Source organism: Athene cunicularia (assembly GCF_003259725.1).
Source record: "Athene cunicularia isolate RWA chromosome 19 unlocalized genomic scaffold, athCun1 chr19_part1, whole genome shotgun sequence".
Classification (NCBI taxonomy): Eukaryota; Metazoa; Chordata; class Aves; order Strigiformes; family Strigidae; genus Athene; species Athene cunicularia.
The window spans coordinates 4,859,691-4,884,713 of record NW_020799124.1 but is presented as its reverse complement, the minus strand read 5'-3'; the positions used below and the strand labels follow the sequence as shown (position 1 = coordinate 4,884,713).

The following is a 25,023-nucleotide window of genomic DNA, read 5'->3' as shown; positions in this document are numbered from 1 at the left end:
AGGAGGAATTACGTCAAAAAACTCAACCTCGGCAACTAGCTTTTTTTCCCAAGAAGAGAGACAAATTAGCAACTCAGGAGGATAATAGAGCATGACTATTGTTTAAACTAGGCACATTCAGGTAAATCACTTGCTATCCTGCTTTTGGTTTGGTTTTCTAAAAAGAGCTTGTATGATTCGTTGTCTGACGTTTGCCCATAGTAAGTTTCTGAATGTAGTGGCCAGTTTTGAGGAGGGGTCTCTAGCTGCAGAACAAAGATTCTGTTAATGCCCCGATGATGAGAAACACAAGATGATCTCAACCCTCCTCTGATGCGTTGGCTGGCCTGGAAGCTTGAGGGCTGGCTGCCTAGACTAGGTGAGATGGGAGGAAGCAGAAGATGTAGAGGGAAACCAAGGAACTGCACTTGCGACTCAAGATGTGGGAAGACTGGGACATTGTGGTGGGAAGGCAGAGAAGACAAATTTGTAAGAGAATGAAATTTTAGTTGTCTCATTTGTGGAATTGCCTTTTTAGGTATTTGCATTTCGGATCGAGGTTTTTGTATAAAGCTGTAAATGCTTTATGCAGAGCTTTATGCATGCTCTGTCATGAGTTGAACATAGCCAAGACAAACCGAAACTGTTGGTCAGTAGTTGGAATGTCTGTTCTTCTTTGGTTGTGTGGGAGCAATGTAAAGAAGATACTTTAAGAAGTAACTTGCAAGGGGTGCTTGTCTGCAGGATAAAAATAAAGAGGTATCTCAAGCACTTAAGAACCTGAAAGAAGCTTATAGATACCTGAAGGAGAGAAGAAATTGGAGAGAATAATGAAATAAGGAGAAATGTTAGTAGATTGGGGTAGCTTTTTTTATTATTCTTTTTTTTTTAACCTTTTCAGTTGTGTACAAATTATCTTCCATAGTCTTGTAGGAGTGGTAGGATGGAGAGTCTCGTTTATGAGTTTCTTGATCTGCATGGATTCTATGTCATTTCACAGGATAGCGTTAAAACATTTTGTCCATCCAGAAAATATTAAACTATAAGCTTTGTGCCTCAGAAGAATAGCTTGACTGCAGGGAAAGAGAAGGTATGAGACAGATTGCTGAGCTTATAGGGCCTTTAATAAATGGACAGTTGATAAGTAAAAACAATACAAAAGAACGGGAAGTTCTCATCTATCAGAGCTCACAGTGCCACAGGAAATTGTCCACCATAAACCATTAGGGAAGGTGTTTGTTTTTTGTAAACTTACTGCCACTCTAGACAAACAAATTGCAGGTGGACTTCTTTACACTTACTTATATGTACAATAATGAGGATTATATATTACTTTTGTGTTTATGTAATCTTTGTAGATCACCACTTTTATTTCGTGTAGACAAAACATTCTAAGCAGTGTTTCGCATATTTTGATGGAATAAATCTTGTTCTGTAAATGTAACTGCAGAATCTGTTTTGTCTTTTACTGAGCCCTTTCTTCCTGGCATAATGCAGGGGAGATTCCTTACTGTTCAGGTACTTTTCTGTGAAACCAGTAAGAGTGTCTGGTAAAGGAATCCTCCAGTGATGACCCTTAGTATGTCAAGCAGAGGACTGTGTCCTTCCCAGAGAGCCAGGAGGAAGTCTAGGTCTTCTGTGTAATGCTGGTGTGTGTTCCGCTGTCAATGAAAAAAATGTGTTAAGAAATTTATACTGACTCATTTGTAGCATTTTTTTTAGAAGAAAACATAGGACAGAAAAATCAAGTACAGTATTTTAGATACTTTTCAACATCAGCTCATCAGTCCTGAAAGCCAGAGGTAAATACTAGATGAATGAATCTGGGATTCTTGTAGGTTGTTTTAAACTAAATAATCCGCTACTTCCCCCAGCCAACCAGCTACATAAATAAATGAGACTATATCCAATTCTAGTCCAAATAATCAGCAAGCAGCAGTATGCACAGTGTAGTGCCTGATACCAGAGTGGGCTCTGTGAGCGTGTTGCTGATGTCTGCCAAGCTCAGCTTCCTGACGCGTGGTCTGGGTCCTTGTCTGGTTATCTGCAGCTGGGCAAGGGAGGGAGGCTGCCTCCCAGGGATGGGCATAACTGCATCAGTACAGGGTTCTTCTGCCATGAGAGTGCATATCACGCTTTCCCTTTATTACTGTAGTTTAACGACAAGGTTTCACATTTTGAAAGCTGGGATGGGCTTTATCTAAGTCTGCGTGTAGCAAAGCACCGGAAAAAGTTGGAATAGGTACCGTTTCGAGTTCCCATTTTTACTTGTCTGTAAGTCCCTCACTTGGACTGGGCTAGAAAGGAATATTCTGAGTGTTCTGTGTCTCGGGTTTTTTTGATTGTAGTATTATTTATGAAAGTAGATACTAGCGTGTTTATGGGAAGTAGGCAAAGGTCTAGAGTATCTAGAATTGTGTGGATGCTATTATGGGATACCATACAGACTCCTGCAGATATTGTTGCCTTAGCACTTCTTCTTGCTGAGTTTCTTTTTATTATCTGTAGTTTGCATAGCAGGAAAAAATCCCTTAGAGGTGATCACTGTGTGTACCTGTTAGTCCTGTACGACTTGTGAACTCACTAACAATCTTAACCATCTGTGGTGGGTGACAGAGGTCCCAAAGACACAGTGTTCCTGTGGTCTTCATGAAAATTGACAGCTGGGTAAAGGGACAGCCATAGATGAGAATTTGTGATTTTAATCTTTCTCAGTGTTGAGGAGGAACCGTTGACTAGACTGCTCAGCACAGGGCTAGCTGGTCACACACTCCATTTCCCATCTGCCAAATCAAGCAGGCAGGGTGTCTGAGGAGGTGCTGGGGGAAATAAAGAGACAGAGGGCACAGAGTCACACATAATGAAACTCCATTAATTCTGCTGCTTAGGGCACAACTTGTTCCCTGTGCTTGAAATTAACCAGTGAAAAAATATTTGGACTGTTTACAGTCTGTCACCTAGAAAATTGTGGAAAAGCACTTGGTTCTTTTCCTTGTTGACACATCTGTTAAAATTTTAATAGCATAAGAAAGAGGGGTCATGACATGTTATTATATTATTTTAAACCTCAAATGAATTCAAAACCCTTTTTGTTCAGGGGATCTGTTTAAATTTACATGGTGATAATTCTGTTTGATTTCAGAAGATCCTAGTCCCTGCTGCCAAGCTCTCCATTTTTAAACTTTATTAAGAGCTGATTACACAATTTCTTTGCCTTTTTAAACTGTGATATAGAGCCTGTATTAGTCAAAGTTGCAAAACTTGGGAAGCTGTCAAAATGCAAAAGGATTTTTCCTCCCTATTTCTGCTTTTTAAGACTAAGAAATATTTCATTACGTAAACAAGGATACAAGTCCTGTCATTCATAATGAATCTGTTTAATAAATGGTATTTTCTATTGCTTGAGAAAAGATAGTGATGCAGTTTAGTTCAACACTAATGAAAACTAAATAAAATGCAAAGCTTTTTTTAAAAAGACAGTATGATTAGAAAACATGTTTTCAGTAGTGGATATGTTTTTTCTTAGGGAAGATTAGTATTGTTATTTTCCAGCATATTAATCTTGAGAATTTAAACAATATTTGAAGTACATGCTGTTCACATCGGCAATATTCTTATTTCTAAAAATACAGAGCTAACGATACAGGTCAAACCTGAAATAAGTGCCAAATCCTTTCAGATATTTGGGGTTTTTACTACGAATACAGTTTTTTCATGCGATTCTCAGTAAGAATGTCTGCTCATGACTGCTACATCTCTGATGAGATTTACATGCTGGAAGAAAAGTAGGTAGATTCTGAATAGCACCTATCTATTTCACAGATTATTAGAAGTATAATTTTAAAAATAATTGAGAACGTTTATCCTTCTTTATTCACAAACATATAATTCCCAAGAACATTAAAACATTCTTGATCCATAAATTGGTAGGAGGGTATAACTCCAATTCCTGTTGATTTGGGGAGTTTGTTTTCTGTGGTGTTCTTAGGAATTTGTTTCAGTGCTGGCTTTAGTTGTCCTTTGCTAGGTGTTTTGGCTGTTGATGTTCTAGCTTCTTGCACCAACAGGCTGACCCTTGCCGTAGTGGAGGGGTATGTCGTCTTCTACCAGTTTTTTGGCAGTGGTTGGAGGAAGGCATTGCCACTAAACAATTTTCACAGACCTTCTATGTCTTTGAACATTTCTTGGACAGAGATTACTTGTTTTGTGAAACAGCATGACATCTTATACAGCTTTTGAGGTACACATGTAATTGAAATAGTGTCCTTAAACTCACCTCCATTTTCATATAAAAATATATATGTTGAGATACTGTAATATTTAGCTCATGGAAAAGGCTGGTTCATTGTATGTTTGTGAATGAACTTTTTCTTGCTTACAGAAGAATACTATTGAAGTGAAAGACTGACTTATGTAATGGGACTATTGTGTAGTTAGTTGTTAGAATGGTAGAAAAATAACGTGAGCTGTGTCAATGTAATTAATTTATTGCTGCAATGTTTCCTCCTCGTAGCCATCTGTTGGTGAAAGTCTTCAGAAAGAAGCATTGAAAAAACAAGCAATGAAACAGGTAAGATGTGGTGGGGACTCTATGCCCATGGCAGATTAAGAAATTACTGCATCCATTCTTTTTTATTAAATAATTGCAGAAACATAATTGTGCAACTTCAGAGTGGAAGTTACCCTTAAAAAAATTCCACGTATCTATGATTTTGTGCATTGCCCTTTGCAGCACAAGAACTTTCTTTAAAACTTGGCTTGAAATTCTCAGAGCCTTTCCTCTAGCAAAGATTTTGTTTCACTTTTCTGGGGAAAATTGTTCTTTTTGAAATTATTCTGGCTATCAGAGTAAATGAAGAACTGCCCGATTAAAGCTGCATGACTGGTGTTTAACAAAGAGCTGGTCGTAATTTAAAACAATAAAATTTCCGTTTACTCAATGCAACCGCTTTAAATGAAGTTTGTTTTGTGGCACAGAATGCATTGATATTTTTAGAATTTCTCAATCTGTTTTGTTTGTAGAATGTAATATTTCAAAGTATTGGTTTTTAAAATATTTAAATATATACCAACAGTGAGCTTTTTACTGTAATCGAGGAATAAATTGTACAGAGGAGACATGAATTTTACATTTTGAAAAGTTCTAGACCAATAAAAGACATAGCTAGAAGAAAAAATATTTATGCATCATACACATTGCTGTTTTCTGGTGGGGGTAATATGTGCTTGAGAGAAACTTGTATGGTTGCAGTTCAGCATTCCTCTTCTGTTGTCAGGAGATGTGATCTAAGGGTGTTTTTCTGATAGGGCTTTTTTAAAAAACTGAATGGTTTCACAGTTCTTACTTCCAATTTGATTGTACAGACAGAAGATTAAACTGTGAAATATGGAGTGATATCCTGCATTATATTGATACATATTTATTATTTGGAGCTTTGAGGAAGGGGGATAAACTATAGATGAAAACACACAGTAAAATTTATTGAAATGTTGTTTACTGTTTATTAAAAAAAAATTGTGTTATTGGATGGAACAGTTTGCTCATTAAGAAATTACCAGTATTGTTTTGACTGTTGTGCTTTGCTTTCTACATTTCCTATAACTGCAAATACTGGTGATGATTTGGTTGTTCGTCTTCTCAATCCTGGTAAACATTTCAAGAACTTTGTAGATCAGACTTTTTTTAATTTACACTGAATGTTTTAATGGATAGGTTTATACTATAGATCTGTTTAAATTACAGTATAGGAATGAAATGCGTGAAAATAGTAAAAATGTCATGGTTGATTTTTTTGTATCTTCTTCTCCCCCCTTTTTTTCTTCTAGACTAAATTGGAAATTCAGAAGGCTTTGGAGGAAGATGCTACAGTGTACGAATATGACAGTATTTATGATGAAATGCAGAAAAAGAAGAAAGAAAGTAATGCCAGTATGTTATCTGGAAAAGATGACAAAAAGGTCGATACCTGAAAACTTATGCTGTCTGTCTTATCTCTCTATGCTTGGAAAACTTATGATCGATAAACTTTTAAGCTTTGCCAAATTCTTTTTCCAATGGGGCATGCAAGTATTGTGCTTAAATCCTGTTGCATGAGGTAGTAGTTTGCAAGAATTTTGGCAAAACTGTTAGCTCATCAGATACTTCAGAGTCCTGATCAAGTGGTATTCTGGAGGGTGACAGGTGACAAGTTTCCTGCCCGATTTATGATGTACAGATAGCATATCTGTCTCTGTATTTCTGAAGAGAATGTTACGGTGGGATGATAATAGGATTAGAGGCAATGGGCCCTGCAACAGTACTACTTCTGGTAATAGAGACCCTTTTGTTATTAAGCAATGAACATAAACCGTCCCTCCTCACTCACTAGTGTGTTTACTGGAGGACTGTCAGAAGACTAAAGTAATTAACTCTCATTGGTGAAATGTGGCCAATTTCCACAGTCCACTGCCTTGATTCAAAGCATTGCTGAATTATCCTAACAAGTGATATTTTCATTGTTACTTATTCTGTTCATTTGAAAGCTTTTGTCAGGTTATGTGGGTATAAGAGGAAGCTTCACACTCCTTTACAGTAGTAAAAGGCAGTTAGAAAACAGAAGGCAGAGGGGTGAGAAATCAAAAAGCCTTTAATTTCACTCAGAGCAAAAATCATCCTAGTCAAAGATTAGGGCGGAATGTTTTGCTTGACTACACCAACCTCTTTTGTGATTGGGAAGCGTGCCATGTTAGGATCTAAAAGGGAATGACAGTTTATTTCAGAGAGCTATCAAACAGTGTGACAATATGTTAGACTAGCTTCTGTCCATTTTCTTCCATCACCAACTTTCTTCAACATGTCCATCAATCCCAGTCTATGTTTTCTCAGCCACCTCAGTAACCTGTCAGTATAATACCTTTTCTCCTTCCTATTTTAGCCCAGATACATCCAGAATATCCTCAAAGCAGCTGAGATTAGAAAGAAGGAGCAAGAAAAAAGAATGGAAAGAAAAATACAGAAAGAGCGTGAAATGGAAGGAGAACAGTTTGCTCACAAAGAGGCTTTTGTGACCTCAGCCTATAAGAAGAAGCTACAAGAAAGGGCTGAGGAGGAGGAAAGAGAAAGAAGAGTGGCAGCTCTCGAGGGTGAGATTTACACTGAAATAATTCCTCTTGAAAAGAATGGCCTTGTACATGCATGACAACATTGTCATCTGGTCTCTCTGTGAGGCTTGAGATAATTAAAATCAAAAAGGACCAGATAGCAGATACTGAATCAAATCCCACTTTGTCTGTTATTTTCCTTTGTACATGTAAGTAAAGGAACAGAGGAAGCTCCTCTGTTTGTCTATCAGTACTATTTGGGTTGCTACTTTTAATTTTTGAGGAAGGGTCATTTGTTGAAGGAACACTTGTAAGCCCGAGGTACAGTGATGCTTACACTCCTTACCTCAGACATTCTGTACAGCGTCCCAAGAATAGGTGTAAAGAACAGGATGTAGCATCATAAGATGCATCAGGTTGGAGTGGACCTCTGAAAGTCATCTGTTCCAGCCGCCTGCTCAAAGTGTGGTCTGCTCTGAGGTCAAGTCAGATGGCTCAGAGCTTTTTCTGCTCTGGGCTTGAAAATCTCAAGGATGGAGATTGCAGTCTTGGTGGTATCCACCAGTTGTGAGTTGTGTCTGGTGAGTATTTGTGGCACAGTAAATCCAACCTTACTTTCTTTCTCTTAGCATACCTGGATGTGACCAAACAGAAGGATCTCAGTGGATTTTACAGACATCTTTTAAACCAGAGAGTAGGGGAAGAAGAGATGCCTAAATGCAGCTTCCCTGAAGCCAGGTAGGATGTGATTCCAGAAGTTTTTCAGATATAAACCAGCTTCTGGCTGTTTGTGATTCCAGCCTCACTGGAACACTGTAAAAATTAAGACAGAGTACTAAAACACTGGTAGGGTAAGCAGGTTCCTTTATACAGATGATTCAACTGAATTATTTGGAAAATGTCTAAGGGTCATCAGTGTATAGACTACAAGACAGAAACAAGCAGGAGAGGGATGCTGTTTAAAAAGTGTCAAGAGTAGTCATACCGGTAATACTACTTGATATTATTCTAGACTATATTTACTTTGGTCTACATAATATTTGACTATCTGCACTGTTACATATTTTGAATCATGAGGGAGACAAAAGGTAAAATGATGAGCATAGAGGTAAATCATAGGAAATGATGCTGTGATACGAATTTCCTGAAAAGAATGTGTCTTCCTTTGTATTTATTCCATGTTTACAGGTTCATAAAAAATAGAGTATTGATGCTATGCTAAAAGGAAATGAATCAAATATATAGGAAATTAAGTAGGAATATTTTAAAATCCTAATACAGGCACATTCCAAATCAAAGTAATGAGATGAGACTGAATTACTTATGTAGCTGAGATGGTGAAATTCTGCCCTGTGAATAAATATGGTGAAGAGGATATGTTTATTATATGCAACAACTGATCATTTGCAACAATTAATTCAGGTTAAACCTCACTTGAGATAGACCTTATACCTGGATGTCATTAGTTAAATGCTTGCCATCACAAAGAAAATGCAGCTTTCATCAGGAGATCTTGCAGATCTGAGATTGGATTATTAGAAAGTAAATTCTTAGCTTAAATAAATAATGTGATCACAGTTAATTTATTCAGCTGTCTGAAATAAGGATATTCTTGATTATATCTGTAGTATAATGATATGCCACCTTGTTGGAAATAAGTAGGGCAAAGTAGTGTAAAAGAAATAGGAAGTAAGAATTACTGGCTGGAATAAAATCAGAACAGCTTCCTGAATATAAGCAGGCAATGGGAAATTTGAGGCCACAGTTTTGTCATTTGAGACTTAAAGTATTAATGCACCTCTGTGTCTGGAAAAACATCCTCTCTTAGGCTTTCACCAAAGAGAAATACCTGCTTGGTTTCAGTGGTGCACAACGATTGCTACTGAGGTGGTTAAATGAATTATGCACTTTACGGTTTCTTCTTTTTATCAATGACATCTAAGTTACTCAGTTGCATCTCTATAAAAACAGTAGCAGTAGTGGTCAGCCCACTTGGTTGTCCATTTGCTTTCATAATTCTTTCAGAGCATCTTCAGGATGATGTGGTTTTGTACTGTACAGAGATCATTTGAAATGATGGTTTCTTAATCTTGCAAATTAAATAAATGTTTCTTTTGCAAGTTGTATGTAAAATTGATGCAGGGGAAAACAAGTAGTACTGTAGATGGTGCTCCCAGCAGGGCTTTCAAAGCAGCTCAGGTGTATATTTTAACTTTATTCTTTCTTATGGTGGTACAATAGGATACAGAGAGAAAACGGGTCAGTTTTTAGCTCTCAGAATTCACATTGCGTGTCCCTAAATTAATCCACCTTTGACTTGTCATTTTAATTAATTGGATTACTAAATAAATGATCAAAATGTTCATCATAATTTTTAGCCTTTTTTCATAGACTAACCATGCTTTCAAGCATGCATCAAACATTCAGTCTAACTAGATGATGTGCTGATTCCTGAGAAGTTACCACACTGTTACTGTAGCTGTGTGATTAAAATGAAAAGGCATGTGGCTTATGTGAGTAAACATCTATTTCCTTACCGGTCAGAAAAAAATAACAAAGCATAGAGGAATAAACACGTAGGAAAAAATGTGTAGCTTGCCAAAAATCTTACACAAGAAATATGTCTTTTTTCCTTAGATGGAAGCTACAGATACTTAACCATAGTCATTCTTTAGATAAATTCATCTGCTTGCATTCACCAATGAACCAGATACAGATAAATAGAAATCGTTTGCACTGGATACCTGGAACCTGAGCCACAGATAGAGTTGCTTTCTTAGACTTCTCAGCAGCATCTTTTGCTTAAGTCCTGACCAGAAGAAGTCAGTTTGTAGAAAAGTCTGACATTTCAGGCTGTGTAATGTTGTTTTCTCTTTTTTAACATAAAAAATGTAGGATAAAGGAAGAGAAATCTGACAGTTGTTATGATGAGTCCAACCAAAGGAATAAATGCCCATATGAACGACAAAGACTGAAGCCCTCTGCTAAGAAAGAGAATAATCCAGATGCTGATACCGACTTAGGAACTGATAGTAGTGATGATGATAAGAGGCACAAAAATAGTAAAGTAGATTTGAAAAAGAAGATAAAAAGAGAGAGCTCTGTGAGCAGTGAAGAGGAGGCTAAACATCACAAGAGACAGAGGCATTCCAGGTCACCAAGCTCATCCAGTGTGGAGGAAGAGCTGCGCGCAAAAGCCCGAACAAATCATCTTACAAAGAGGGGGGAGAGTAGACCAAGCAGAAGGGGAAATGATGAACAATCCAGGGAAAAAGATTATGAGAGAAGTAGGACCCATGAAAAGGATCATCAAAGGGAAAAGGAAGAGCGACATAGGTACGGGGATCACACTAGTAAAGATTACTACAGACGGAGGGAAGAGCAAGACGATAAACAAAGGGGGAAGGAAAGAAAAGAGAGGGAGGGACATGGCAGAGAGTGGAGGAGGGCAAAGGACAGAGAAGAGAAGGGCTCAGAAAAGGAACGAGAGAAAGAAAGAATAAGAAATAGTAAAGATAGGTATAATGACAGGGAGAAAGATAGAGGAGAGAAATGCAGAGAGAAGGAAGATCATGGGAAGGACAGGAGAGAGAAATATGGTGGAGATGAAAAGAAATACAGAGAGAGGAGGGAAAGTACTCCTGCACCTTTAGAAAAAGATGGAGAGTCTGATCTGGAAAAAGAGAGAAAGAAAAAAGAGAGAGAGGTGGATGAAAAGGGAAGATCCAGCTCTGGAATTCTGTCTGAGCAGAAACGTAACGCTGGAGAAGGGGAGAAAGAACAAGCACAAAAACCATCTGAGAGCATGAGCAAATTTGCCAAACGGAGCAATGAAGAGACAGTCATGTCAGCAAGGGACCGCTATTTGGCAAGGCAGATGGCACGTGTTGGCACTAAATCTTACATTGAGAAGGAAGAAGATTAATGTCTCTGTGGTGGACAAAAACACTTGGTCTGTCGACTAAGAGGAAAAGGCACTGCAGCATGGACTCTTGTACAGAAATAAAAGTGTATCCTAGCTATTTATTCCTGGCTTTCATTTAAGAAATTGTGTGTGCCATAATAGAAGAACATTTGAAATGGATTAATGGATCACTTGATAGACACCTTTAGTCTGTTTATACAGTTATAATATTAAATTTGGATGACTCTGTCCACCCTGGCCTTCAGTACTCTGTCCTTGGTACCTGCAGATTCTGGGACAGACCTAGGAGTGTGTCGTGTCCTGACCATAGAGGAAGGGACTAACGAGAGGTTCTTTAGCATTGATACTTTGGGGGGAATTAAGGTGAAATGATACCAAATGGTCAAACTTTATACGAATTTATTGATTACGCATTTGAATCACCTGAGGAGTTAATTTTCTGGCAATAAAGCAAAGCAATTACCCTTTGTGTCGGAGGTTACAAAAAGGGAAGAAGAGAGGAAAATAAGAAAGGAAGAGTTCAGCACCCTGCATATGAGTCAGTATAAATATGTACTGGTTTGCTAGCGTCTGCTTCTCTAGTGAACACACTCCATCAGTTCCCCTACCTGTGCACTGCCTTCTCCTTCAGTTACAATCTTTTCTCTGGCATTGACTTGCCATGCTACTGCTTTGTATTTCCACACCTTGTTTTCTCTTCATGAGAATGCGTCAGTAAACCAGACCTTTCTTTATTCAGGGTTATATGGGGGAGCAACAGAGATGTAACGTAGAGAAGGAGTAGTGTCAAGGGCAATGTTGGATGAATCTTGAATCGGAAGGCTTCGAGGAGCTCCCTCTACTACCTGTTGAGTATTACAGTAGTGCTCAAGCTGGGCATACCACTTCCTTACTGTCTCTCTTTGGGCAGCCCCCACTGGAGATGATGTTCCATCTAGAACAAGTACCTTAGATGACCCTCTGAGAATGATGGATTGTTGCCGAATAATTTTTTTTGGCCTCTTGCAAGGCTAAGCAGGCTACAAAGGCCTTTCTCCCAGAAGGAATATTGCTTCTTGCATCCTTGAAGCTACGTGAGAAGAATGCAATAGGCCTGGTGGGGCCTTCTGGACCTCGCTGCCACATGTGAATAGAAATACCATGAATGGAGAAACCCCAGTCGATCTGCAAAGGGTCAGAGGGATGGATGGGGCCCAGCACCTGCTGCACACTTACCTCAAAAATCAATAATTTCAGGGCTTCCTCGTGGGTGCGAGTCCATTCCCAGGATGCTCGCTTTCTAGTGAAATCATAAAGTGGGCTATTATTGACAAGTCAGGGATATGCTTCCTCTAGAATACTAACAACTCAGGGGCATGTTGCAATTCTTTTTTGTTTTGGGGAATTTTAACCTGTTCCAGGGTGGTAAGGGTATCTGGGGGAATGCAAATTGTCCTTCCCTTCCACCATATCCCCAAGAAGCTTTAGTGCAGTGGATGGGCCTTGTACCTTTTCTGGAGGAGTCTGAAGACCTAAGCTTTCTAAATGAGTGGAAAGGGCTGGTTTAGTTTGTCCTACTGCTTCTATACTAGACCCTCCAATCGAGATATCATCTATATATTGATAGATCTTAGTGCCTTCATAGGGGCTAACCTGAGTTAGCTCCTGGGCTAGTGCTTGGTGAGCTAAAATGAGAGAGTGGCGATAGCCCTGCGGTAGTCGTGTAGAGGTGTATTGTGTTCCTTCCCACATAAAGGCAAAATGCTTTCTATCCTCTCTCAAAGGCACCTTAAAAAAAATATATCCTTGGTACTGACTGTGGTGAGGATAGAGTGGGTGGGGGTGTTCTTGGATGGTGGCAAGTCACTGCAATGTCAGAGTGGAGTGGTAGCTGTGTTTAAGTGGCAATAGTCCACAGTCAATTGGCGCTTTCCAGACAGGAGAATTATAGGGAGAATGGGTACAGGTGATAATTCCTTGCTCCTTCAGATGAGTTATTACCAGGGAAATTCTCTCCTGTGCTCCTGACGGTAGTGGATATGGCTTGCTGTTTACAATTTTAAATGGAGGTAAGAGCGGGGCTCTTTGCAACAACCGAAAAGACAGAGCTGGCAGTCCAAACACCCATCGTCTGTCCTCTGTGTCTAACCAGGCACTCCCTTTTAACAGATCCAGTCCTAAAATATTTGTGGGGAGATGACCTATAATCATGGTGGTCTCTATTGGATTATCATCCCCTGGGAGCCCACACTTTACTTGAGCAGTTTGCTGGGGATGAGTATTTCCAAAAATGTCAGTGACCCAAATCTGCTTTTTATAGGGACAGATACCATTTCCGTCAGCTTCTTCCCTCCTTAGGGCAGAGATTTGGTCACCTCTATCAACTAAGAAAGTAATCGGGGTCTTCAGTGGCCCAAGGGGAAATGTTATTAATAGGTCACCCTTTTTATTCTCAGGGAGCCTTCTCAAATAGACCCATTGGCCGTCCTCTGGCTCACTTATTGAGGACGGTGAAACGAGTTTCCCAACTGTACGGGAGGGGGAATGTGGGGATCTCTAACGGGGAGCGCTAACAGAAGGTTTATTCTGGGGAGATGTACTTTCTGTCATAGGAATGCCTCTTCTAGTTCCCTCCATCCATAAGGAGTACTGGTTTCCCTCTGGGGATACAGGTCAACCAGGGTGGACAGGACCTCCTGAGTGGGGACAATTAACTATTCTTAACTGCTGGATGGTGTTCCAGCCTCGAGGTGCTTCTGCTGGAGTGGGAGTGAGGTTAGAGGTGATACCTAGCTGCCTTCCATAATTAATTCATGAGCCACCTCTCCCCAGGTAAGGTCAGTGGGACTTCCCCTGCTACGGGGATGGGGCAATCCTATCTTGGAGTTGGACTGCTTATAATTTCAGTGCATCTGAGAGACTGTGAATTAGGGGGTGTAATCTCTCAGGGTCTGCCATGTACTGCATATAGGAGAGGGGCGTTGGGGCATTGATAGCCAATCATCCATAAGCTAGATGCAGGCAGACTTCTGTACACTTCCTAAAACATGTCTTAGAATAGGGATTTTTATTAAATAGGGGTCACCTTGTTCCATAGGATCTAATTTGCCAGCCCAGTAGGCCACCCTCTGGGTCAGGGACCACAGTTCCTGACCATCACCTGTAGTAAGAAACACTGCCAGGCCCCAGCAGCATCTTCACTAACTAAAATGCAATCTGCCCCAGTAAGCAACACCCTCCAAACATTCTAACACCAAGTGGTCAAACTTTATACAAATTTATTGATTACACATTTGAATCACCTGAGGAGTTAATTTTCTGGCAATAAGGCAAAGCAATTTCTCTTTGTGCCTGAGGTTATGAAAAGGAGAGAAAGGAAAAAGAGAGGTGGGAGGGGAGAGAGAGTTCACTACCGTGGGATCCGGTGATGTCCTGTGCAGTTGGGTCTTCCAAGGGTGGTGAGTGCACACACAGCTATGCAAAACCTGAGTGTTTAAGCACAGAAGTCTCTGCCCTATCTCCTCTCTCATGTTATCATAGGGAGGAGTTGCCATTGTGAAAACAGTCAGCTGCCAGGAGTCTTGCATCACACACTCAGCTCGTGTTCCAAGAGGCCTGGGTATGCACAGACCAAACTGGGGCTTGTGGGATGGCAGGAGCCCCTACACCTTTCACCAGCTGAAACAGTCAGCTCTGTTGAAACAAAGGTGTTCTTGGGCCTTAGCAGCACTTGTTGTCTGCTGATGCTCTCAAAAATGAAAAACAGACCTGTAAAAGTGGGAAGAAAGCAAGAAAAACAGTCTAATAATGTAGGAGATTTCTGTACATAGTATGGTGTTTTGTAAGCTAAATTTGCATTGATATATGAATTTTGTATTTATGTGTGGGCTCTGGTTTTGGGGACCTGTGTACGGAAACAGAAATGAGGTGTAAGATACGTACTGGATCTAATGTGTGGGTCTTTTTTAATGCTTGTGTTGTTTTACTGCATCTTTTTTTTGGTGAGAAATAAGTTATACAAGTCTCTACATGTTTTAGTCATATCTGCTTGGTGTACTGGAGGTCATGTTTTAGATTTGTCAGTCTGCCTGTTCAAAGTTTCATAAGAATAAAGTTATCTCCAAACTGTAACTTGGTAAGTAGGATAACCAACAGTGACTGTAGTTTTTGGGATACATACTTATCACAACAGTTTCTTTCACTTTGTTTTGTAGTAAACATATTACTTTATGCTACAGTAGAGTGAATATTAAAAAAAAAAAAGTTTTTGAGGTTGGTGTTTCTCTAATAGTTTGTTCAGCAGACTTAGTAATGAGACAAAATTTGATTAAAATTAAATGCCGAGCCTGCTAGTTTACAGAGACTTGAAGTGAGTTTTGTATGTCAGCTATCAAGTAGCTAAGCACTTAGTCCAAGTGTGGATCAGTTTGGTTTTGCTGTTCTGTCTAGACAAATGTAATGTGCATTGGTTCTTCTGTTGGAATGGAATGAAAGAGTATTTAGCAGTGGGCCAAGGTTCAAACGCTGAAGGAAATCCTCTGCTTTTTGTCAGAGGCCTTGTTGGGATAGTAAACTGGATTAGATACTTTGCTTTTTCTTGGGATTGAGTTTTATCTTTGTTCTTATCATAAGAGAGAGGCACAAGAGACATCTACATCTGGATTATGAATATTAAATTTATTACAATAACAGTTTACAGTACAAGGCACATACTGATGACTTACAATCAGCTTGCAACACTTGTAACTAAACAGCTGCATAAATTAATAACAGGTGCATCATGTACAAGTTGGAGGGAATACTTAGTTCTGTACAGCTAAAACTCTAGCTTAATTCTCTTTGCTTAAAAGGCAAACATGGTCAAAATTTACCAGTTTCAGAATTTCCTCTTCACTGTTCAGATTAGAGGGTAGGATAGACTCACGTGATAGATCAGCAGAAGGTGAACTGAAGAGAAGGAGTTTGTTTGCCTTGCAGTGCAGCCCGTTTGGTATCAATATAACTATTTTTTGTACAAAAACAATGTTTAATGTACAGCTACCTGTTGAGCTACCTGATAAGTATCAGTTACTCTAACTGTTTTCAGATTGGATATGTAAAAGGAAGAAAAAAGAGTTACAAAAATAAATGAAATCAATTTCTCAATATTTCAACCACTTAGCTAAATAGAGACACTAAGAAAGAAACTTAGCATAAGAAGATTTAGAAGACTTCAAACCAGGATACTATGTAACAAAAAAATAATGAGAACTAAACTGCCTTGTAAGTTCAGCTTATACAGAATGAAAACATGGATGTATTTTATCTTTGTATTAAGAAAAGCCTTTTTCATTCACTTCTGGAGGGCTTCCTTGCCCCCTGTTCCCATAAAAACCTCACACTGGATTATCCTAGTGAAAAGAGAACAAAGATCTAACATCACAAATTATCTTCTGGAATCCATAAATGTTTTTCCTGTGACTTGGCACATCTACATACTTTCACTCTCTCTCAGTACATCTGTACTCAGTGCATTATTCTCATTTTTCAACTGGGAAATTCAAGCTGAGAGACCTTGCCCTATTTTACACTGCGAATCTTGCAGGGCTTGTATTAATATCAGGGCTTCTTGGCTGACTTTTAAGCCACTAGAAAACAGTGACATTTCTTGGGAAGTTTTTCAACATTCTGTGCTAAAACCACCCAGAAATACAATGTCTGTCATATATTAGTGTCTTAAAAAACACAAGTAAAGATGCATCTTTTGCCATTTCAAATACTGTTATAAAAGAACAACATCAGTAGCATTGCACACTAAATAGCAGTGATTTCTGCAATTATTACTCTCAAATTATTCAATTAGAAACAACATTCTCAGTTTCAGTTTGTTTCTAAGGGCTGAAAGAGAAACTTTGGCTTTGATACAGATAATGCTCATATTTAACGTAAATATTTCTGTCCCCACCATTAGCCTTCCTAATAAAATGACCAAACTTCCTAACATAAATGACCAAAAATTGGAACTGTAAGTTTTGGGTTGGTTTTGCAGAGGGGTGGGTTGGGTTTTTTTAATGAGTCTGGCACGAAATTTTATCTGTAAGATTTATCTAAATACTTACACATTTAGGAGGAAGAATACCCAGCAGTAGTTGAACACCAGCCTGAAGAATGAAAAAGCTGGGTAGGGTTTTCTCCTTCATTTCTCACACTTGATACTGGATACACATGTATACCTCATTCATCTTACATTGGCTTTTCATATGTATTTTTTTAATTAATTCATAAAGAAAATTCTGTTCTTAACAAAATTCAGTAATTTTCTGATTGGTAACTTAATGACTTCACAATATTAAATGAATTTCCAGACCATTCCTCTTTTCCTCACGATGAAGCCAGTTTTTGAAGTACTTTTCAAATATACTTAGGGGCTAAGCTAAAACTATTTCTAAGGAGTAACTGTTGAGTAAGACAGACTTACTATGTTTTTCCTGGTGGCAATGAAAGAACATATTCCCTTTTTTAAAAACAGTTTAGGAGTCTTTTTGTTTGTAGTTCCAAAAGAACAGCCCTTGTCCCTTTATTTCCTTCTTGGAAGTTGGGCCTGAGACCAAAAGTTAAGTGAATTCAAGTCAATAGCTGAAGTGTAACAGGTGTCTGCACACCTAAGGGAGAACCATCCTTTGCGGAAGCAATGAAAATGCTTTGAAAAAGCAAACACACCATCACTGCCTTCCTCTCGTATGGCAAGTTCTTCCTACCAATGTAAACTCTTCAGTAGGTTTCTTAGTGCTTGCTGCTATGAATGCATATATAACCTTGTGAATTTAGCAGTACGTTGCCTAAGTAGACTGTGAGATACAAGAGACTTTTATCCTCTCCTTTATTTTGTTATAATCTATGTGGTTTTTACCACATGATGCCTACTTAGGTTTAGATAAACTTCCACCTAACTGCAGCAGAACTATTCTCCAACTGACTTCGGGCAAGTGCAGTCAGTCTGAAGGGCAGTCACCTTTGGAGAGCATGTGTATGCATATAATAAAGAGGTTAGTATGTGCATGGAAGTTAATTTGCATATCAGTGCCTTGCAATTTAATATAAATAGTTCTGATGAGAATCAGTCCTGCTGAACTCCACTCAACTTCTTGTTAAAAAAAAATTAATCCTTTTTTTCTTCAGGGTGAAAATCAAATGTGTTCACATTAGAATATAAGCTAATAAATCTTGGAAGTAGGTTTGTACAGTTAAATGTACTTTTGTCAGCCAGCCAAAAGGATTATTCTAAACTTTAGTTCTGTACTAAGAAAGAATAGAAGAAGCAACAGACTCCAGCAGATTTTAGTTGCAAAATTAAATTTAAAAAAAACGACCAAACAAACAAAAAAACCCAACAACAAAGCAGATCTTTCTACTTTTTGGCATCAGAACTCAAAAAAATTCACTGTTGGTCTGTAGTTTCTGTAGGTGTGGGTGTTAGATCTGTCAGGACAATGATTCTGTGAATGGCTTAGTTAGGGAAACAGTGTAGTAAGTGCTGGCCACTTAGGTACTTGTCAAGTAAGCTGTGATGAGTTTTTGTGGCTTAATGGGGTCTAAAGGAAACTGAAGCCTACAACGTTATAAAAAAATGCTTCTGTAGTATTTGTTATGCAAGAAACAATTAACAAAACTTTTATCCTCTACAAAATGCAGGAAATGAAAATGTCTGTGCCTATGTATGCAGAGCTGTATATAGTGCTGCTCAGGATTGTTTCCTCTTCCTCTGTCTACTCCACTACAAACCTAGGGAATTTACTATTTTTTTTTTTTCCTAGTTTATAAAACCCTGTGTTACTTAAGTAATGTATGGCTATCAGAAATATTTCGGTATTTTTCAATGTAGTTTAAGCAATTAGAACCTTAGAAGCGAATACGACATTGCCCAGTACGAACAATCACATTGAGGAAGATAACAGGAGTACTGCCACAGACTTGGGGTTCTACACCTAATCCTACCCGCTGGTACTCGTCCTACAGTGGCTTATGCAATCATGCACACTTTCAGACAGCCCCAGCACCCACGCGTGGAGTCGTGGTATTCTCATGCACACAGACGTCCTCGTGTTTCCAGAATGAATTAGTTCTCGAGTCAGTTCAGTCTGGTTTGAAGTGCACAGTAGATTTCATTGAATTGCTTGGATAAATGTGCTGGAGGCATTATGTTTCCAAACGCCTGTTGTCAGTGACACAACCTCCACAGAAAACTCCTCCATTTGTTGTCTCAGCTGGAAATGTAATTCTTTGCAGGGAGAGAGGATGGGGAAAATTACATTTTATGCTCCCCCTCTCACCCCCCAGAAAACAGGTTAGCTTATACTGCATTCATGCGGATGTCTCCAAAAGGAATTTCTGTAGCTGTTTCTGGAGTAATGCTTTTCAGAATACGCTGTTGGAAAGAAATCAACGTTAGAAATCGATTCATTTTAGAGATAATAGATAACCTGACAGACATTTAGAAAGAGATTTATAATAAAAACATGACTGGTTTGAATTATACCTCTTGAACCACACTAGGATGTTTCAGACTTCTGTTATCTCAGCACTATGAAGATGGAAGGTGCTACAGAAGTGCACAGCATTATTTTTTAATTGTAACACATAATTTGAATCAAAGTTTGACAGATGTCCTATTAATGCTTTTGGACATTGCAGTTTACTTGCATACCCTGAGCCAACTGAACATAATCTTTCTGAACTGAAAGAACTTACAAGAAATCCCAAAAATGTCATCACAGGCTGCCACAGATTTATGGCAGAGAAATCTTAAGTGTGGGAGAGAAAAAGAAACTTGTTCTTAGAGATATATGCAAGGGAATCAATCTTTCACTGCCTCATTCATCTGTGATTTCTAGGAAAAACCTCCAGTTCACCAGAGCTTAAAAAACCCCTTTGATTTAATATTTGATAGGAATATGTCAACAGCCTCAGTAAGACCTGCGGACATTTGCGAGTCACTCAGAATAGGCAGAAGACAATTAGCTATCAGCTGGCTAGGAACAGAACAGCAAGAATCCTCAAGTCCTGGGACATCAGACCCTAGGCAAATCTACACATAATATTTCTAAGAATCACCTCCTTCCCAACAGTCAGATAGACACAACAGAACATTGTGGATACCTCCTTAAGTGTTCCTGGAGTGACAATCAATCGATAAGCCATGTAGATTGGAATACAGATGATAGAAGAGGTTCCTATGCAATAACCCACTACTGTGGTCCAGTAGGGATAATTATAATCAAAAAGCCGTAGCTCGGGAGGATTGGACAGAAAGCTGCAAGTGACAAACTGAAAAAGAAAACAGCAAAGTATGAATACATGTATTTTGGTGGCACACATCTACTTTAGGAAACCCTGTGCCCCAACACTGAACTAAAAAGAGTAGGATTCAAGGAGGATTAAACATATGTCGACACTGAAAAAATCCTAAATGACATTAGTATGGATTTTTTAAAATACATTATAAAAAACAAACAAACCAAACCAAAAGCACTTGTGGATATCCAGACTTTCCTTCAGGAAGTTTAAGCTTTAGAGCATAGCCCAACCAGTAACAGAGGAGCTAGGTATAAAAATTCTCATATGGACTGCTTGTTCCATAAATACACATGGTGGTGGTTCTTGCTTAAGAAGCATTAGAGAGAAAATTCAGGACCACACCTGTACATTTAAAGGATAAAAAGATGTTAGATGGACAAAATCAGATTGATTGGTACCAGTGTGCAGAATTTCATCCAGTTACTCTTGTACTGACTCTTATAACCTGATTGTGGCTAAGGCATCCCTCCCAGAAAGGCTTCATCTTGATTTTAAGCCACCAGAAATGGGAAGGATACACTTTCCCTTAGCTGTTTGTCCCATATTTAATCATAATCAGTGTCAGTTCTGCTTGGTCTGAATTTAACTCACAGTCACTATGTTGTTGTTTTATGCTGTTCTTTATTGGGTTGTAGACCCTTTTAATACTCTTCCAAATACTGTTAAAGTACTTATGTGTGTTAATCACATCAGCTTCCAGCTTTCTCTGTGATAAGCTATACAGATTCTATTTTTTTCAGTTTTATTTTCTACAAATTTTATCTTTTCTATAATACTTTTCCATAGCATTTCAGATCTTCGGTAGCTTTTACAGATGTTAATGCTAGTTTGGATATAGTATTCTGTCATCAGCTCAGTCAATGCTGTTAGATCATTTCCTGTGCATGACTGAAAAATTTCTTGTGAAACAACAAATACTTTTAGTTGAGTACTACAGGAATAATATTTGGGACTACTGTTGGAAGGATCTCTGACTCAGTTTTTTCCAGAGTATCATCAGGACTATCAGCACAGTTTCCAATAAAGAAATAACATCCTACCTTCTGGGCTTTCCTTATTTTAGTTTCCACAGAGAATACAAATAGCTCTGCCTAGTAACCACATCACCAGAGCTGTATTTCTCTATTTTACTGGTTTAGGATCACAAAGAGGACAGTAGTATAAAAATTATTGGTGGTGTCATACTTATTTATAGCGCTTTTTTTTTTTTTTTTTCCCCTTGGAGTCATAAAATGAAAATCTGTTAATTGTACACTGATCGTTACAAGTGTTTTGAATTCGCTGTGTAGGTCTTGAGTCTACATTCTGTGCTTCACAAACTCCCATCTTGACCTGTTCTGCTACCACTAAAGCTAGTGACATAAAAGATAGCGTGAACTAATTTTGGATCAGGAAATGAACACTTTACATTAAAACGTTATCCATAATACCGGCAAGTCAAACATTGGAACAGCATTTCCAATTCTGAATTATAGATTTATAAAGGTTGCAATTAACTGCTGTAAAATTTAAGTGGGATATTCTAAAGTTGTCAGTCAGCGGTTGCTGAGACAGTATATTTACTTATCTTGGTTCACCTCTGCCAACAGTATGTTTCATCACCATCTTTTATTGCCTCATTTTGCTGAGGTAGATATAAAGCAACAAAACAACGTAACTTTGTTCAGCAGAGGGAAGGAGGGGAGTTATTCAGAACTTGGTCTTATTTATCTAGCTCATCTGCAAAAATCCTTAAAATGGGGATTTAGTAACAAGACCTTGCAGCATTATTGGGTTTTTCACTAATTGAGCCTTTTTGGTTTAACTAGAATTATTACTAAAGTACTTCACAAGAAAATTCTGTAATTAAGCTTTTAGAAGTCTTAAGTAGTTGCATTGTTGAATGGTAATTTTCTTGTGCTGGAAAGAAAAAGCTATAAAGAAAACTCACCAGAAGGAAGATGGGACTAATTGCTACCCAACAAACTCGCCAGTACCAGCCTGGGGTAAAGCCTAGCATTTCTTTCACATCGTTGCAAAACTGGGTGATGCCTGTGGAGACAGGTGGGAGGAGAGTGGTGACAGCAGATAGAAGGTTTTCCTAAGTAGATGCACAGCATTTTGTACACACAGAAAATAAATTCAGAATCCATCATAAAAGACTGTTTTGTTCCTATAATTCTCACTTATATTAAATTCTTAATTATTATGAATTAGAGCTTGTTACTTTTAAATGTACTTCTGTCAGAGAACAATTAATAATAGTTCTCATAGATTTGGTAATTGGTGGGTTTGTAAGAAGGTTTGGTGAACTTTTTTCTGGAGACATCAGTGATCTTGTCTGCAGAAAGAGAGGAGATGCTGCACTGCAGAAGCTCAGGAATTTGGGGTAGTGCTGTTTGTCAGCGTGGCAGCAGACCTACCGTAGAACCAGGCCACAGCAACCGCTTCCAGAAACACGACTGTTAGGACAGCTGGACCAGTGGCATATTCTTCAAACAGCTTTACCACATACGCACCTCCCTAGAAAGGAGACCACATTATCAGTGAGCCAAAGACCCAGTTAGGGAAATCCTGTAATGCTGCTGTTTATTATTGCCTTCGTCTGGAGCAGAGCATTCACAGATGGGTAATTCAGTCAGTTCTGTTGCTCTGGTGCTGTACCTAGCAGTAAAATCCTTGAGCGTGCTGCTGATGTGGTCACTCTCTGTGAACATATTTCACCAGTGGGGCTGCCATGTGGAAAAGCTAAAAATTAATCTGGTGGCTGCTCTAGATGGATGTTAATGAACAAATGATATGTGGTGGGGGTTGATGGGATGGCTTTTTGCATGCCTTCTGTGATGGCATCTTCTTTTGCCAACGTGAGTCAGTTACTGAACAGGAAATAAGGTGTTACCTTGCTTTCTTTCCATTTGGGATCTAGAATCATGAAGGAGGAGAGCACTGTGTCTCCAAGAGGAACTAAGTCTCCTTTTATAGCAAACACTTTAAATGGGAAGGGAGTTGCACATAAATGAGCAAGTGGAGTGAAACATGACTGGAAGAAAAGCCAAGTATTTTTTCCTTGTCCCTTATGATTATTACACTCATTATTCAGAATGTTGCTTGTTATGAAAATGAAATCCCACAAGCCCCACAGAGACTATTTATTGGGACTGATCTTGATTTCTGGCCTGGTTTAATGAGAGAGATCCAGGAAATTCATTGCTAGAAATTTTTGAAGAGCAACGGTCAATTACAGCATCTTCTGGCAGATAATGTTTTGATCATTCTTTTATAATTCAAAATACAATCCAAAGATTGCAAAAATTAAAATAACAATTATTGTTTTTTGAGAACCAGAAGTAAACCACATACAAAATGTGGAAGGTTGTCTGCTTACTGCTTCAAGTAAGATATAGATCCAAGTATAGATTTCCAATGCATTAAGAAAACAGGCTGGAGATTTAATTGAACTTCTTGAAACTCTCTTCAAAAAGTACTACTCTGTCCAAGATCTCGTTTGCAGGAAACTGCCAGTAAGAAAGCTGAGGAGTGGGCAAAATACTTACAAATGTCAGTGTTGCTAATGACCCCAAAAAGCAAACGATGATCAGACCAAGGACAAACAATTCCCTGCGTTTGCTCCAGACATGGGGGAATTCATCCAGTACTCCAGTAATCACTCCCTCTAGTCCTGCAAACTGAAAAGTATGGAAAAATTACTGAAAATAGAGGGCGGTTTTAACCGCTTTAAAGTATGTTTCAATGCTTGAAGGTGCTTTAAGTCACTGAAACACTGGTGCTTTATTCTGCCTGTAGAGTTGGCGTGACTGTTGTTTAGACAGTTTTTCTTCAGAACTTGAAACTCCTTAAAGTGGGGATTTAGTCTTGTCATATCTGTAGCAAGTGCCTATCACCCAGAGGAAGTACTGTATTACAAGTCATAGGATGCTGGTAAGTGGCAGGTGGCTCAGCAGAACCAAGATTGTGAAATCAGCTGAGTTCAGCCTTCCTGGAAGGAGCTGATTCTCAACCTGCAAAAAACCAGCTCACATAGCATGTTTTTAGAACATCTCTTCGCAGTGCTGTTGAGGCCACCTCCAGCTCCCACCTTTTAAATCCAATTAGTGTGAAAAAAAATTCTAGACTTCAATAATTGCTTTGTAAGTTTACATGAGAGGAGGAGCCTGGAAGGTGCATTCAACTGGGAGTTTATGAATCAAGTGCTTTGGTTGTGTTTCCAGGTCTGTTACTAATTGTCACAGTATGACACTGACAAATAATTTCATTTTATTTAGGCCTATTTAGGTCCAAATTGGAGTAAAAGTTGATGTCTTGAGATGCCAATCCTGCTTTAGACCCTTTAGGGACAGCACAGTATTTGTAATTCTGTTTCTTCTGATGTTTGCGGGGTAAGGCCACGCGCCAAATACCGAGAGGTCCACAGTCTCACCTACTGTCTACTCACCGTGCTGTCTAATCCCAGCGTGAGTAACATCAGGAAAAAGATGATGGCAAAGAAAGTGGAAGCAGGCATGTTTGCAATGGCCTCAGCATATGTAATGAAGAGAAGGCTGGGTCCTGGTATCAGAATGGAGAATGAGGGATAATTGTTAGCGTGCTACTGCTGGGAGGAGGACAGGCTGCTTCCCTGTACCGTGTTATCTTCCAGGGGAAGACTTCTCCCCCCAGGCTATTTTGCAGGGTGCAGTCACCACCACGTCTGTGAAGCTGCATGCACTACGACTTCTACATGCTGTCTT

At 38.9% G+C, this 25,023-nt stretch overlaps 2 protein-coding genes across 2 annotated transcripts in view; one reads left to right on the top strand and one right to left on the bottom strand.

Annotated features, from left to right (window-relative positions):
• Nucleotides 1-18,101, top strand: part of NSRP1 (nuclear speckle splicing regulatory protein 1) — a 23,164-nt gene extending 5,063 nt beyond the window's left edge. The window contains exons 2-6 of the mRNA XM_026861441.1: nt 4,493-4,549; nt 5,806-5,937; nt 6,894-7,101; nt 7,689-7,797; nt 9,955-18,101. Of these exons, the coding sequence (XP_026717242.1) occupies nt 4,493-4,549; nt 5,806-5,937; nt 6,894-7,101; nt 7,689-7,797; nt 9,955-10,984 (1,536 nt within the window). The 3' untranslated portion in view covers nt 10,985-18,101. The remainder of the gene's footprint in view (nt 1-4,492; nt 4,550-5,805; nt 5,938-6,893; nt 7,102-7,688; nt 7,798-9,954) is intronic.
• The window catches only part of SLC6A4 (solute carrier family 6 member 4), a 23,076-nt gene continuing 13,674 nt past the window's right edge, over nt 15,622-25,023 (bottom strand). Inside the window, exons 9-14 of the mRNA XM_026861440.1 lie at nt 24,729-24,841; nt 23,830-23,961; nt 22,699-22,798; nt 22,227-22,327; nt 20,099-20,266; nt 15,622-19,367 (exon numbers count right to left, since the gene is read on the bottom strand). Coding sequence (XP_026717241.1) covers nt 19,293-19,367; nt 20,099-20,266; nt 22,227-22,327; nt 22,699-22,798; nt 23,830-23,961; nt 24,729-24,841 — 689 coding nt within the window. The 3' untranslated portion in view covers nt 15,622-19,292. The remainder of the gene's footprint in view (nt 19,368-20,098; nt 20,267-22,226; nt 22,328-22,698; nt 22,799-23,829; nt 23,962-24,728; nt 24,842-25,023) is intronic.